Source organism: Phyllostomus discolor, chromosome 2 (assembly GCF_004126475.2).
Source record: "Phyllostomus discolor isolate MPI-MPIP mPhyDis1 chromosome 2, mPhyDis1.pri.v3, whole genome shotgun sequence".
NCBI lineage: Eukaryota > Metazoa > Chordata > Mammalia > Chiroptera > Phyllostomidae > Phyllostomus > Phyllostomus discolor.
The window spans coordinates 46,357,710-46,373,824 of record NC_040904.2 but is presented as its reverse complement, the minus strand read 5'-3'; the positions used below and the strand labels follow the sequence as shown (position 1 = coordinate 46,373,824).

Genomic DNA, 16,115 nt, shown 5'->3' with positions numbered 1-16,115 from the left:
GAGAGAAAGTGGTCACCTACAAGCTGAAGAGAGAAGCCTCAGAAGAAACCAACCCTGTGACACCTTGATTTCCAACTTGTAGCCTACAGCACTGTGAAAATATTAATTTTTGTTGTTTGAGCCACCCAGTTTGTGGTACTTTGTTATGGCAGCCCCAGCAAACTAATGCAACAGGAAATTTGCCGATATAACTATTGTCCTCTGTCCTGGCAGCTGCTTCTTTAGAAGAGGCACATAGGCTTTGGCATAATTTGCTCAAGAGGAGTAGGCAATATACACACACAATTACTCTTCTCTACTTCCTATACGAAGGAAAAATAAGTAGGGTGTCATGTGGAGTTTTAAACCCTGTTTCAGTCAAGGTCTAGCAAGAAACACAATTTTACTCAGATAGTTTAACTGAAGGGAATGAAACCTTATGGGCCAAGTTAAAGGAAGAACAAGGGGTGCTGAGACACCTGCAAAAGAGCAACAGTGGGAGGCCTTGATCACTCCAGGCCTGAGAAAGCTGGAGGCAGAGTGGCCCTACCCAAGCCCAGGGGGAGGTGGAGTTTCTGGAGGAGGGGCCCCTTGGCAGCAACAGCCTTGGAGAGGGGTGGAGCCACTGCCAAAACCTAGTGCTGAAGTGGGCAAGAACAGGGAACAAGCACCCGGACCTCTCCTTCCCTCTGATAGCCTCCTCCCATTGGCTTTTTGACCCCAGTAGTCAACTAGCCTGCAGGGGAGCCTGGGCACTCACTCCACAGGAGTTGGCCTGAAAAGACAGAGAATGGACCTGGGGGCAAACAGAGGAAAACCATTGCCAGCCCTACACAGAATTTCCCAAAGGTGTTCTATAACACCTTCCTATAGTTGTTGTTGTGGTTGTTGTTGTTGTTGTTGTTGTTGTTGTTTTTCAGTAAAAATGGATGTGGAAGGACCCTGGAATTTGTGTCCCTTTCTTTGTGTCCCTTGCTGAATGGACAAGAGCACCATCAACAGAGAGGATACAGGAGGAAAAGTAGGTTTGACCGAGGAGTTACTGAGTTGACTTTCTTAAATTCAAAGGAAGCATTATTGTCAACACTTACTTATCCTCTTTCAATCATCTGATAATGCTTACTCTTGCTCTTTCTTTAAATTTTCTCAGGTAGACTTTGTCCTACATCCAGGTCCTTCTCCTACCCTTCTGACAACTTCTCCTAAGACATTTAGGTTCCTCTTTGGCTCATCACTTAGATGCTATTTCTCTAGTTTTTGATTCTTGATTTTTTTTTCTTACTCTGAAAACTTCATGCAGGCAAGCTAATCTAATAGTCTTGTCAATAGTCTCAAAATGCTGCAAGCATTAATCATTTGAGGCCCTTGTATTCAAATAATGGGTGTTTGTAAATTACTGATGTTAATCTTCTATGCTAGAACTTCAAGATATGGACATTTCTAGTTATGTGGTATTAAAAGTTCTTTTTGATGGATCTTTAAAAGTAACTTCTTTAAACAACAAGAAAATGAGTGACCCCTCCTCCCCTCTGGCTATTGGGGAAGGGTTTTCAGGAACTACTATAAAGGACACATGGACAAAACCAAGGGGGAGGGTAGAAGCAAGGGAGGGAAGTGGGTTTGGCTGGGGTGGAAGGAGTGTGGTGGGGAAATGCAAACAACTGTGATTGAACAACAGTAAAATAATTTTAAATAAAATAAAATATCCAGGGAATGAAATATTGGGGAGCTATGACATGTTAGAAATAAATTTTCTAAAATTAAAAAGATATACATGTATATAACTGTATGTATTACATATTTTAGTGTGTATATATGCATATAAATATAATATACATATGCATGTATATAATATTACATGTTAAATACATATATATTTATTTTCTTCTTTTAAGTGAAAAAATTGGGAATGAATGTTACCTGGACTGTTAATTTCTTCTCAAAGCAAAACTGTTAAGTAAGCCAGACAGCTTCCAAACTTGGAACAATATCTGATTCTCCTCAGGCTGAACCACAGGCCACAGGCAACAGTCTCTTCCAGTTACCCAATTGCTAAGTTACTTTATCGAGTTCTGGGCTTGGAGGCTATTTGGACGGGTAAAAAAGAAAAAAAATCCACCTTCCTGCTGAAGGCTGTGAAGACAATATCTGACCAATACTTGGTATTAAAATAATTATGAAATAAAGGGACTGTGAAGCTGTGATGAATCTCAGTCTCTTGGTACCCCTCAATTTTCATCTCATTTTGATCAAAAGAATCACAGTATGCTCTTTCCCAGAAACAGGAAGGAATTCCTAAGTATGGCAGGTCCTACATCAGAGACACTTAGCTAAAAGTCAATAATCATTACAAAGGGAAAGGTGGAATACGTAAGTGGCATCTACCCACAGAAGGATATCTTGGATGGTTTAGGAGGTATGCAGCTCAGTGTACGAGTGGAGGATTTCATCTCATTTCCACTTCCAGCCAAAATGATGAGACCAAGAAGAATCAAAACCACACACTTTATTAGCCACTGTCTACATTCAAACTCTTTGTCTCTCCGTCTCCCTTCCCCATGACCTCTCATCTCCCGCCGGGTGCCGCATCCATGTGGAATTCTCCATGTGGTTCTCATGGTGGGAGAACAAGCGAGTTGCCCTGGTGGGCTGGTCCTGGGCACTGAGCAGAGTGCTGCTCTTTGGGCGGGAAAGGCAGGACAACCAGCTTCGTACTCATAGGCTCCAGGAATAGGAAGGAAACATCGAGGGTTTCTCCCTGGGGATTTGTGGTTAGATCCAGCTGCACAGGGAAGGCCTCAACAGGACCCTTTTCCTGGGACTCTTCAGGCTTCTTATCATCCAGTTCAGGAAGGTACTGGACAGACCCTCTTGGCACAGGTCTGGAGGGTGAGTAAGTGGGTTCTGCATTTTTCTCCTGGGGCTTTTCCACCTTAAGGAGGTTCACAGGTTCCTGGTTAGCAGTAGAATTTTTATCCCCAGGGGTTGGAGCCTGAAATAAGAACACTTTAAATAAGGGTGCTGTCCACTAAAGAAATCTCTGCTGTGCCTTGTACCAGGCTAAGGTGTTCCGTGCCTTTCTGACAGAGTGTTTCAAAGGGAGACCAGCTAGAGGGATGGGCCTCTGGCTAAAGGGTTATGAAGCAAAACAGGTAAGGGCCAAAGGGAACTAAGACTGGTAAAAGCTTGATTGCAAGTCTCACAAATCTAGAATGGAACAATGATCCAGAGAAGTTAAATGGCTTATTCAAAGTCCCCAATGAGCCATCTCCCTGCTCCTAGCAGTGGCAGCAACAACCACTTTTAATAATTGTTTATTCTGTGCCAGGTCCAATACCAGGTCCAAGACCAGGTCCTTACCCAGGTCTTCTCACTTGCTTCTCACAGGGAACTAAATGAGGTAGGCACTGCAATCCCATTCATATATGAGGCAACCATCACTCAGAGAGGTAAGAATTTGCCCAGGTCACACAGCTCACAGGTAGCAGAGCAGGACTAGAACCCAGGTGGCCTGTCTCAATCACCCTTTCAACTATACCAAGCTGCCTCATAATAAGTGCTCAATAAATACTTCTGGAAAGGGACTAAATATTTCCATGGAAATAACTTCTCCCTCCAGTTCACTATAACGGTCTTTGGGACACTGAATTTAAGGTTTTGGAGGCCTAATCCATGCAAGCTAGTAGATCCCCATTTCTGAAGGAATCTTATTTATTCTGCAGGAGCACATTGCAATGAAAATAAAGAGTGATAAGTTTTTAACCAACTATCCTATGGGCCTGAACTCAGGGCAATCTGAATAAAGTGGTGATCATGGATTTAAGGAAAATAAAAGGAGAGGATGGGATAGGGACAGCTAAAATATAGATAATCTGCTAAAACACAATCTTTTTGCCCCACAGGAAGACAAACAATGAGTATAAAAAATACCTGTGATTCAAAGAAGTTACACTTCACAGAGACACTCCTTACTGGTCTATTGTCAAACAGAGAACCTTGGCAAAGAGCAACAGGCTAAAAAAAGGAGAGAAGATATAATGTTGTTTGAGTTTTACCATTATCAGTGATTGTAAATGGAAATCAGCTTGCTTTCTGCTTGTGTGGACACATAGTCAATCAACATTTTTATGCTACTACCATGCAATAGGAAGGTTCTGAGCTAATTCTCTCTAGGTTATGCCTCCAAGTAAGCACCGAAACAAGGCTAAATTGCCTCCAGTAATAGAAAACTCAAGACTTCTTGAGGAACAAACTCTATAGAAAATTCTTTACATTGAGTGGAAATTTGTGTCTATACAATGTATCTACCTTTTGGCCTTACTTCTACTCTTGGGTCAATGAAAAAGCTTGTGCTCAACTCTCGTATAAAGCAGCCCTTCATGTACAGTCCACCTGAGTTTCCCTTCATCAGACAAAGCTGCTCTCACCTCCTTCAACTTCTCTTTATTTAAAAATAAAATAATTTAAGCCTTGGCTGGCACAGCTCAGTGGATTGAGCGTAGGCTGTGAACCAAAGTGTTGCAGGTTCGATTCCCAGTCAGGGTACATGCCAGGGTTGCAGGCCATGACCCCCAGCAACCACACATTGATGTTTCTCTCTCTCTCTTTGTCCCTCCCTTCCCTCTCTAAAAAAAATAAATAATAAATAAATAAATAAAATCTTAAAAAAATAAAAATAAAATAAAATACATGTAATAGTTATTTACAATATGTATAAACAGAAAGAAAATAAAAAGGCCTGTAGTTACATGAAAGGTATATCTTTTCTGCAATGATTTATTTTCTTTTCTTCTAATCTTTTTTCCTATGCATATATACTTCTTCTTCTAGGAAATAGAATTACACTACATATATTATTTTACAACTCTCTTTTGTCACTTAACAATATATTGTGAAAATCCTTTTATGGCACTGAATAGTCTTCTATGATCTTTATAATGGCTACCTAATATTCCTTTATGTTAGTTAAGAAGTTCTCTTTTTTAGATACTAGATTGCATTTCATTTGTTTTGTTTAAACATTGAAGCTATAGCTTTTCACATATCTTCAGTTAACTCCTTAGGGTAAATTCCTGGAAGAGAAATTTTAGAGTCATAGAGTATATACATATTTAAGTATAAGTAGAGTAGTATAATAAAATGTTGCCTTAATTTCTAAAGAATTTTAAGAATGTAGTATTCACATAGAACTCATTAAAATGTGCCTAAACAGATTGCATGAATATTATTCTATCACCCATCTCCAGACTATATAAAGAGAATATTGGAAATTTTTTAAAGTGGGAAAAATTCACTAATGTAGAGAATTCTTGGGGAATGGTGCTTCAGTCTTTCCTTCCTCCTCTTCATCACCAAATCACCCAGGGAAAGGGCTCTAAGGGAACTTTCTGGAGAGACTGCAGGTCCTGGTACCAAGCAGAGCCCGGCCCCTCCCACTCAGGCTAGGATCTACTGAGCTACCATAATTCATAGGCCTACCTGGTGCTGAAACTAGAGTGGGCCATAAAAATGGAGTTAGAGGGCATGCTTGGCATGTGAATCCTAGAATTTAGGCTATGAAGATTGGATCTGCTTTTCTCTCAGAGCATTCTAAGAGCAGGATCTTGGATAAAGCAGCCCACTATGATAAGGAGAAAAGGCAGCAAGGGAAACCTATCTCCACTGTCTGGCATAGACAAAATGTGTGAGGTTTACATGGGACAAGCAAATGTCACAGGTAGTGTTCTTTTGAATGTTCCCTCCCCAAAAGACTTTCAGATAAAAGGCATTTAATAGTAAAAATATGTGGAGGCTGAGTCTGAGAAAGGGTGGTTCCAGGGAGTCAGTGAGGGACCACGCCATCCTACCAGGAAGAGGAGGAGCTCATGCCTATACCACCTGACAGAACCAGCACTAGAGCCTGTTTCAGAGGCAGCCAGTGTAGCCCAAGAGAAAACTACGACTGCAGTTTTAGTTATGTAAAAAGACTGTACTCTTTTCTCTAATCCTCTCTCATTCTTTCAACTTGGAAGATCCAGAATTAAGCAAAAGATTGCAGAAGGGAGAAAAAGAATGAAAAAATAGACCTTAATCCCTTCCTCGCATTAAGTCTTGAACTCTAGGTCAGGCTTGAGCTACAGAAAGGGAAAGCTTTGAACTGAACATAAGGTAGAAATTTTGAGTCAGAATTGACAGACCAGAATTTTTTCATCCCTGAGAGTGAACCTTAATTATCTAAGTAAAGTTGTTTCTCTTGCTGAAAATAACCAGAAAGGTAAGGGATCTGCCCAAGATGGCATTGACAAATGATAAAGAGTGATCCTGCAGAATAGGGTGAAGATGTTTTCCCAAATATTCCTTGAGAAAATTAAGACTATTCAACTGACTGGTTACAAAAGGCTTTTGAGAGACACGCTTTATATTCAAAGACATACATAGGTTGAAAGTAAAAAGATGGAAAAAATTACAATGTAAACATTAACCAAAAGAGAGCTAGGATGGCTGTACAAATATTAGACAAAATTGACTTTAAGATAAAAATTGTCACTAGTGAAAAGAAAAAACACTTTTTTAATCCTCATCTGAAGATATGTTTATTGATTTTAGGAGAGGGAGGGAGGGGGGAAGAGAGAGAAAGCAAGAGAAACATCTATGTGACAGAAAAACATCAATCAGTTGCCTCCTGCATGCACCCTGACCAGGATCAAACCCACAACTTAGGTATGTGCCCTCAATGAGGATCGAACCTGCAACCTTTTGGTGTATGGAATGACAGTGCAACCAACCAAGCCCCCCAGCCAGGGCAAGGAAAAACATTTTATAAAGATAAAAGGGTGAATTTATTAGAAAGACACAATACCTATACATGCATATGACCTAACAACAGAGAGCAAATTACATTAGCAAAAACTGACAGAATTCAAGGGAGATATAAACAATTCAACAATAATAGGTGGAAACCTCACTTTAAATAATGGATAGAACAACTATGCAGAACATTAATGGGGAAATGCAAGTCTTGTACCACACTATAAATCAACTAAATCTGACAATTGCTGAATGCTTCACCTAACAACAGCAGAATACATTCTTCTCAAGAGTACATGGAACATTCACCAGGGTATATCCTATGTTAGACTATGAAATAAACTTTAATAAATTTAAGAACTGAGATCATTCAACATACATTCTCTAACCACAATGAAATGATTTTAGAAATAGAACAGCAAGAGAAAGTGGGGAATTTCACAAATATGTGGAAATTAGCTAATATACACCTAAATAACCAGTTGGTCAAAGAAGATATCACAAGGAAAATTGAAAAATACTTTGAGATGAATGGGAACAAATACACAATATGTATGACTTATTGAGAGGCAGCTAAAGAATTGCTTAGAAGAAAAATTATAGATGTAAATGCTTATGTTAAAAAGAGAAAAAAGATTACAAATCAGTGCTCTTCCCCTCAAGAGCACACCTCTGCCTTTCTTCCCTCTCAGGGGTGCATTTCCTAACCTCTGAGGGTCCCACATGACTTGCAACCAAGGGAGCAATGGGCAGATGCAGCTCATGCCAGGCTAACCCCCTGAACCTGCCTCCAAAGACCCTTTTCTCTGACTTCCCAGTGAGCCAAAGCAGCCCCACCTTGGCTCACTTCTTTCCAAAGCAGTCCTGCTTAGGCTCTCTCCTATTGCTTCTTTTTTTTTTTCCTCTCTCTCTCTCTCTTCAATGAGTGCATGTGTACAATGAGTAGCTTTTATTTTATTTTATTTTAAATTTTTAAAAATTGTCTTTTATTGTTTATGCTATTACATTTATTCCTGCCTGCCCTCACCCCCAGACCACTTCCACCCAGCCCCCACTTCCCTATCCTCAAGCAATCCCCATATCACTGTCTGCATCTATGGGCCATGCATATATGTTCTTTGGCTAATCCCTTCACCTTCTTTCATCCAGTCCCCCCACCTCCCCTCCAACAACTGTCAATCTGTTCCATGTATCTGTGCTTCTGCTTCTATATTGTTCATTAGTTTATTCTGTTGCTTCTTCCATCCTAAGCCCTTCCTTCTTTCACTGTCCCCAGCTAATAAAGGTACACTAAAAATCACCTGGACCTGTGTACTTTCAAAATCACTTGGACTCATGTTGTGAAATCTTTCCTGCACAAAGTCAAGAAATCACACTCTACAGGCCAGCCCAAGGCAGAACCATTCTATGCCCAGTTCCTGTCTAGACGCTGACAGTTATGGTCTACAAATCATTGACAAGAAAAAAGATACAAATCAATAACCTAACTTCTACCTTAGAAAACAATAAAAAGAAGAGCAAACTAAGCCCAAAGCAAGCATAATAAAGGCAAAAATAAAGAGTAGAGAGGGAAAAAAATAAAGAAAATAAAACCAAAACTTAATTCCTTGAAAAGATTGATAAAATTAACAAAACTGTAGTTAGAATGTCCAAGAAAAAATAACTCAAAATACTAAAATTAGAATTAAAGAAGAGACATTACTTCTAACCTTTCAGAAATATTCAATTAAAAGGGAATACTATGAATAACTGTGTGCTGGCAAATTATATAACTTAGATGAAATGAACAAATTCCTAGGAAGACACAAGCTACCTAAATTCACTGAATAAGAAATAAAAAATCTGAATAGACTTATAATAAGAGATTAAATTATTAATCAAGAAAACTTCCCACCAAAAAAGGCACAGGCCCAGATTGCTTCACTGGTGAATTCTACCAAACATTTAAAGAAGAATGAACATCAACTCCATTACAAACTCCTCCAAAATAAAGTAGAAAAGGAGGGGAAATTTCCCAACTCATTCTTTGAGGACAGTATTAAATGCATGTGAAAATCAGCTAGAGACAACACAAGAAAACTACAGGTCAATACCTCTTCTGAATATAAATGAAAAGTCTTTTTAAAAAAATACTGGCAAATGAAATAGCAACATGTAATAAAGATTATACACCATCATCAATTGGGGCTCATCCCCAAAGTGCAAGGTTGTTTTAACATACAAAAAACAATCATTGTTATATACAAAACTAATAGCTTAAAGGAGGGGAAAATCACATGATCATCTCATTAACACAGAAAAAGCCCTTGACAAACTAACACTTTTTCTTGATAGAGAAAAACATTCAACAAACTAACAATAGAACTTTATGAAGGTCATCTATGAAAAACCTACAGTTAACATCATATTAAATGATAAAATACTGAATGCTTTCTCCCTAAAAACAGGAATAAGATAAGGATGTCTATTCTCCTTGCCTCTCTTTAACATTGCACTGAAAGTTCTAAGTTCTAGCCAGGAAGAGGAAAAGGAAGAAAAAGGAAGAAGGAAGAAGAAGAAGGAGGAGGAGAAGGAGGAGGAGGAGGAGGGGAAAGAGAGGGGGGAGAGAGAGAGAGAGAGGAAAGAGTGAAAGGGAGCAAGAAAAAAAGAGGAAGGGAGGAAGGGAGGGAGGGAGGGAAGGAGGGAGGGAGGGAGGAGAGAGAAAGAAGGAAAGCAAGACAGAAGGAAAGAAGGGATGGAAGAAAAGGAAAGGGAGGAAGGGAGGAAGAGAAAGAGAGAAAAGGAGAAAGGAAAGGAAAGGAAGGTTGGTAAGAATGAAGTAATCTATCTCTATTTGCATGTGACATGATCTTGTATATAGAAAATCCTAAGGAATCTACTGGAAAGTATTAGAACTAATAAATGAGTTCAACAAGTTTACAAGATACAGGTCAATATATAAAAATCAATTGCATTTCTATAAACTTATGATGAACAGTCCAAAAATAAAATTAAAAAGACAAATACATTATAGTAGCATCAAGAGAATATTTAGGTGTACAAATAAATGAAAGTCTTGTACACTGAAATTACAAAACATTGTTGAAAGAAATTAAGTTCTAAACAAATGGAATGACATAGAGACCAAATAGTGTCCAAGGTCTGGGGTAGAGGGGCAAGGAGAATGACTGCTAATGGGTATGGGGTTTCTTTAGGGGCTGATGAAATATTCTAAAATTAGATATGGTGGTAGCACAACTCTGAGAATATACTAAAAAGCCACTTAATTTGATACCTTAAAAAGGTGAACTTTATGGTGTGTGAATCATGTCCTAATAAAGCTGTCATTATAAATAAGTAAATAAGGAGAGAAAAGACTTTTGATGCATTTTTCCCAATTGTGTTACAACACACTGTGCCAACTGGCATTCCCACCAGGTGTTTCAAATGGTTTCAAGGCACCCTCCCCATCCTGGATGCATTCTTTCAAAGATGTCCTGTTTGACTTTGTTCTTCATAGAGAGTGGTCCAAAAAATGAAACACCATGCTGTATTCCAAATGTAACTGGGTTTGTTCAGATAAAAGCAGGACCATCACCAACCACTGAGAAAATTTTTTAAATATATTTTACAGCCTCTATGGATCATTTTCTGCAAAGGCATAACATTACTGATGAAAACTGCACTTACAATCAAATACTACTGCATCTGGGCCAGCACAATCCTTGAGGGGAAGAAAAGTGCCTCATGCATTACAACAGCTCTTATATAGTTTATGTTCAATACATATATATAGATGATTTGTAAACACAAATCCTAAATTATGAAGCCATTCAAGAAAACTCACCGCAGAGTCAAGGGGCTGAAGTGCACAGCTGCTGGCCTGGGATTTAGTGCATGGTGACTCTTTGATTAAATATTCCACAAAGCGGTGGAAGCCAAAGACCCACTGGTATGAGACAAAAGTTGAGAAACAAAAATCAAACCTCTTTGTGTGGAGAAATAACCAAGGTTTGGGAGCATGATCTTTACCATAATCATTGTCAACCCAGGTCTCCTGTTGTCCCCTGTAATTCCCACCATGATCAAACCAGGTATGATGATTTTGTTATTTAGAGAACATAATCAGCATACCTTTCTTCCCTTCTTAACTATTTGAGTGGGCTCCTTTGGGTGAGCTTATTTTTCTTCAAGTAGATTTGTTTTTAGATTAGTTTTTTTTTATATAACAGATATCAACAAATTAAAAAACAAATGAGCCTCCATTTCCCCTAACCCATAAAACTCAACATCCTCTTCAGGCTTTATCATGGAGTGGAAGTTGACTTGTTAGATGAGATGCATGGTCAATCAGATATGAGACTGTAGCTGTAAATAGTGAACCTAGATGAATAACCCAAGGAGACCATGAGTTCATTTCCATTCTTGCCTTAAAGGCAATGAGGTAAAATCAAATCCCACAACTATTGTGGGAATCCCAAAGAATAACTCAGAAACTAACACACGATTGAATGTGCATCAGATCTACCAAGATAAGGAGTGAAGAAAGGCTCTTTAGTTCTAATCAAAAGACATGCTTTAATATCCTCTTCTCAGTTTGGAAATTGATAGCAGCAGTCATGAAACACATTGCTGTTGCAACTGGGCATTTCAGCCTCACCTGCATAGATGCCTTGGTGACTTTGAAGAGAGAATACTGCTTTGAGACGCTCTCATTGTTGAATTTTGCGAGAGATTCATGAACAACTTCCAGAACTTTGGGATCTGACAACTCACTGGGGACTGGGCAGTCAGGACACATAGAGCTAATCTTTCTCCGAGAAACTGTTGATACCAAACAGAGCAGTTTAAAAATAAAGCTCCTTAATAATTTTTAATCCTACAAAGCATATGACCACAATAGAAGCAGAAATTTAAAAACATGAAAAGATACTCAGTTATGGCAAGGATGGAGTGGAAAAGGCATTATCTGGAATGAAGTTAGCTGTCAGCAGTGAGTTTTCTGCAATTAACATGTATTTCTTTCATAATTTATTAAAACACCAAAGCAAGATTTTTTACCTCATAAAAATTATGCTAAGAATTTTGTCCAAAAACATATATGTATTTATATTGATATAAAAACTTTCCCCTCTATTAGTAGCTCAATATCTTCTATCATTATTGCCTCTGTAAAGCAGCTGAGTGTCTTAAAAGGTTGGGATTTATTGTTGATATGTCTTATTCACCTTTTAGTCCCCAACATCTAAGACAATGTGTTTAGTAAATGCTTGTCAAATGAATGAATGAGTGAATGACATAGGAAAGATAGAAGCACATTCTCTATGGTTAGAAAATGTAAGTGAGCAAGAAAAAAAATTAGCCAAGTCACTGTATGACTGGATAGAATAATCATTCTAAGGGTAGAGCCAGAATTTCTGACAGGGAGGAACAGCAAAACTAGTGTGAAAGTCAGGCTGGAAACTTGTCAGCAAATTGTTTTTGCAGAGCAAAACAGTTGATCAGTTTTGTGTTTATTTGAGTGTATTTGGGTGTACTATGCAGAATTATATCCATAGGTTGTCACTCCTGGCACCATCCCTACATGTCACTTTCTGACGTCCCGTACCTCTGGTACCTGTGACTTCTGAATCCTGATCTGTTTTATTAGTTGTTGTTCTCTAACTTAAGAAAGTCTCTTCACAACCAGGAAGCTTAACCTGTGGCTAATAAAATATTCAGTCTGTTGCCTTATCCCTCAAAGGAATAAGCAGCATTGTTATGACGTGGAGCTTGTTAGAAATGCAGACTCTCAGGCCCCACCACAGACATACGGAGTCAGAATCTGTAACTGAACGAGATCCAGGGAAGTCACATGCACATAATAGTTTGACAAGCAGCCATATCTGATTTTCCTATGCCTTGGATGCTTGCTTTCCAAAGAAAGACCCAGAATGAATGCATGTGCTTATTTGAAATGTCCTTAGTTTCAACCTAATTCTTAGTCTATTTACACACTTTTCCAATATTATGGACTCTTTATACTTGACAGGAACTAGGGGAGGGTTGTAGCCAGAAGAAAGAAGGCATAAAATATACTACATGAAATAAAATTGAACACCTCAAATCTAGGCAGTGCATAGTCTGTGCTCCATGAGTGGTTAGGTTCAAGTTTTGTAGGAATGAGAACAGAAGAGCTTGGTCCTTTCCTGAATAGAGAACACTGTAGAAGATGCAGCACTGACCATGATCCTTAAAGAATAGATATGAGTTCCAAGAGCAGGAGGTATCAGGGGAGGGCATCTTCAGCAGAGGGAAAGGCACAAGCAAGATGCAGAGATTGGAAAGTGCAATATGCATTCAGAAAATAGAGAGATGCTCAGTTGAACAAAGTGCAGAGTTGGTGTAGTCAGGGAAGTAATGGCATAGACATCTATCTAGAAAAACAGCCTGGGGACCAGTGTAGAGATGATGCCATTTGTGTCAGACTAAAAAACTAGGATTTAATGCAGTACTCATGAATAAACTACTGCAGATGATTTAGAAAGACTAATTATGGAAAGAGCAGTTTAAGTTGAATTTCACAGAGGAGGCAAGTATTGGATATATTAAGAACCTGGCCTTGGTATGAATAGGAAGTAAGGATAGAAGAACCCTATACATTCTGGGCATAACCCTGCTTAATTCTATTTTTCCATCTTCCATTAAAATAAAATTTAAAAAAACAACAACAACAACAGAGTGCTCACTTACCTGGGCGAAGAGTACAGTTATAAGCAGGTGAATAGAGAACTCTTTTTGGATAGTTAATGTAAAATATTGCCTTGCATTCACCATAAACCTGGAACCAACAAAAACATTTTATGACATCATAGAATAAACTCTAACTTTTGAAAATACCCCCAAAATGAAATTGGACATTATATTTTCTGAGTAATAAAAAACTTAAGGTCAATTTTGCTGGCTTTGAGTGTGAGAAACTGCCAACTGATTATTGAACAGTTTAACCTTCTCCTGGGACACAGCTAGGCTACATTTCCTAGCCTTCCTCCCGAGTAGTAGGTGTGACTGTGTATAACTGAGTTCTAACCACAAGAAGGTGAGCAGAAGTGGCTGTAATCACTTCCAGGACTGGACCATGAAGATCTCTCCTGTGCAATCTTTCTTCCATGCTCTTTCTCTTTCTTTCTTTTTTTAAAGAATTTATTTATTTATTTTTAGAAGGAAAGGGAGAGAGAAAAAGGAGAGAAACATCCATGTGTGGTTGCCTCCCACGTGCCCCCTCTTGGGGACCTGTCCCACAACCCAGGCATGTGCCCTAACCAGTAACCCTTTGCTTCACAAGCTGGCACTCAATCCACTGAGCCACACCAGCTAGGGCTCTTTTTCTTTCTATAGCTTGATTTAGTTGACCATGGTGACTACAGAAGCCAGGAGGTGAAGGTGGCAGAGTCTATAGCCACAATGTGGAAGCAACCTGGGTCTCCCAGTCACTCTTGAAGGAAAGCCTCTTCTTGATCAGGACTTTCTATTTTTGAAGTTTACATGAGTGAGAAATAAACTTTCATCATGTTGGAATCAGTACACAGTTTTGGGGGATGTGTCACCTTAACAAGTATTCACAACAAGGTAAGTGGGACTCAGAAATGTCTCTTCAAATTCAGATAGGTGCAGTTTGACAAATCTGGCTAAGTAACTAGAAAAGTTACCTTGACTGAATAGTTTACTTCTAAACACAGTCTTGCACTCAAAAGTGTTGTATAAATTAATGAAAATAACTCAATGGTCATCTTTAAAAGGATCAATTCTGAGCCCTTTTAGGTTTTATGATTCCAGGAAATCCTCCACAGCATCTCTGAGAGCTCCCATACTGTAAGTCCTTCCTTTCCCCAGCCTCAAACTTCATGTCAGTGTTCATTAAAAACAGAATAAAGCAAAATAAAACAAAAAAGCTCTGCCTTTACTTCTTCCACAGCCTTCCTTAAACACACATCCAGAGTACTAGAACTCAACTCTTTTTCTTGCAATTTAAACACCACACTTGGAGCCTTAAGAAAGGTCTTGGGAGCAGGAAATAATTTGGGGGCAATTTTTCAACTCTAGGATCATAACCCCAATGGGACTCTCAGAAATTCCTCTGTTTTGTCTAATAGAATTGGAATAACCACATGAGCACCGTGCCCAAGAGATTATAAAGAAAAACATTTAAAAGATGGCGCCCATTGAACAATTTTCACTCCATAGACAGAGGACACGTAATTTCTCCTCTAGAGCTCCTGGGAAACAAACACTTACCGATTCATGAAGCTGTTTCACACCACAGTCCTTCGATGCCTTCCTGCTGAGCACATGGCAGTCAGTCTCTAACACGTCCAATGTGAGATAGAACAGAGATCCCACACCATCCTGTGGGAAAGAGTGACAAAATGCACCACAGCCCACATGAAGCAGAAACCCCTATAGAATGGCCGAAAGAGTCTCTGCTTTATGGCAGAGCCAAAGGCTGCCATGGTTGTGATGGTTTCTCATAAACTGTGGGGCACTGGACAAGTGTCAGAGTAGGATACTGTTAGCACTTGTTTCTAATGACAGTAAGAGCATATATGTAGCACAACCTAGCAGAGGAGAACAGAGAGTTTTCAGCAGGTTTCCAATTTGGAGAGCACCTGCCAATGTGTGTCTCTAGGTTTCCACCCCCAGCCAGCCTATGCAGCTTGTGTGAATACCTGCCCCAGACAGAGGACTGTTACTTGCCTGTCTGTGTTCTCGGGCATCGCGCACTCGGTTGAGATTCAGTATATATCCTTCCTTTCGGTCACTGTTGATGTCCTGCAGGGCAGAGCCCGCCGCAGCCAGCACATCTGAGTCATTGCAGGCACGGGAGAGGAGAGAGAAGGAGCTGGGTTCCGTCAGGGGCACAGATCTAGCTGTGCAGCATGCAGCCAAGGTGCAGAGGACCAGAGGTAGGAACAGACCCATTCTGTAGGGAACAAGACCCAAGGGTGATTCAGTATGAGGAGCTGCAAGGATGGGCTACTTACATGGCTCTACAGGGCCAATTGGAGTAGTTTTTATAATCACAATCTGAACATGTGACCAGAATTTAAAACACAATATCTCACTTTATCTGCTGGAACTCTTAACATGAATTTCTCTGAGTCAGCACTTTGGATAGGATTTGTCAATGTTTCTAACCTTAGACCCATGAGCAACCTCATATTCTTGTACATGTAAGCAAACTTATATTTCCTAACCATTTCCTGAGAAATTGTGGTAAACACACAAGTCAAGGCCCCTAGGAGGTCATGACCATATGTATCCTGGCTGCCTCCCAAGCTCCACCTGAATCAGAGTATGTCAGCTGTCCCATTCTCCCATTTCCCCTCACACCT

General features: G+C 39.5%; 1 protein-coding gene across 1 annotated transcript; it reads right to left on the bottom strand.

Annotated features, from left to right (window-relative positions):
* Positions 1–2,465: 2,465 nt before the first annotated feature.
* On the bottom strand, positions 2,466–15,779 carry FETUB (fetuin B). Its single transcript, XM_028504984.2, has 7 exons — positions 15,478–15,779; positions 15,019–15,129; positions 13,477–13,564; positions 11,405–11,568; positions 10,592–10,693; positions 3,910–3,993; positions 2,466–2,971 (listed from the first exon to the last, which is right to left on the bottom strand). Exons 1-7 carry the CDS (start codon positions 15,700–15,702, stop codon positions 2,594–2,596), a joined length of 1,152 nt encoding a protein of 383 aa, XP_028360785.1. The 5' UTR covers positions 15,703–15,779; the 3' UTR covers positions 2,466–2,593.
* Positions 15,780–16,115: the final 336 nt, after the last annotated feature.

Coding starts and splice junctions, on each gene's coding strand:
- FETUB (XM_028504984.2), bottom strand. CDS start 15,702: ATGGGTCTGTTCCTACCTCTGGTCCTCTGCACCTTGGCTGCATGCTGC. Junction 11,569..13,476: donor TAACTGTACTCTTCGCCCAG/GTAAGTGAGCAC, acceptor TGGTATCAACAG/TTTCTCGGAGAAAGATTAGC. Junction 10,694..11,404: donor TCACCAAGGCATCTATGCAG/GTGAGGCTGAAA, acceptor GTCTCATACCAG/TGGGTCTTTGGCTTCCACCG.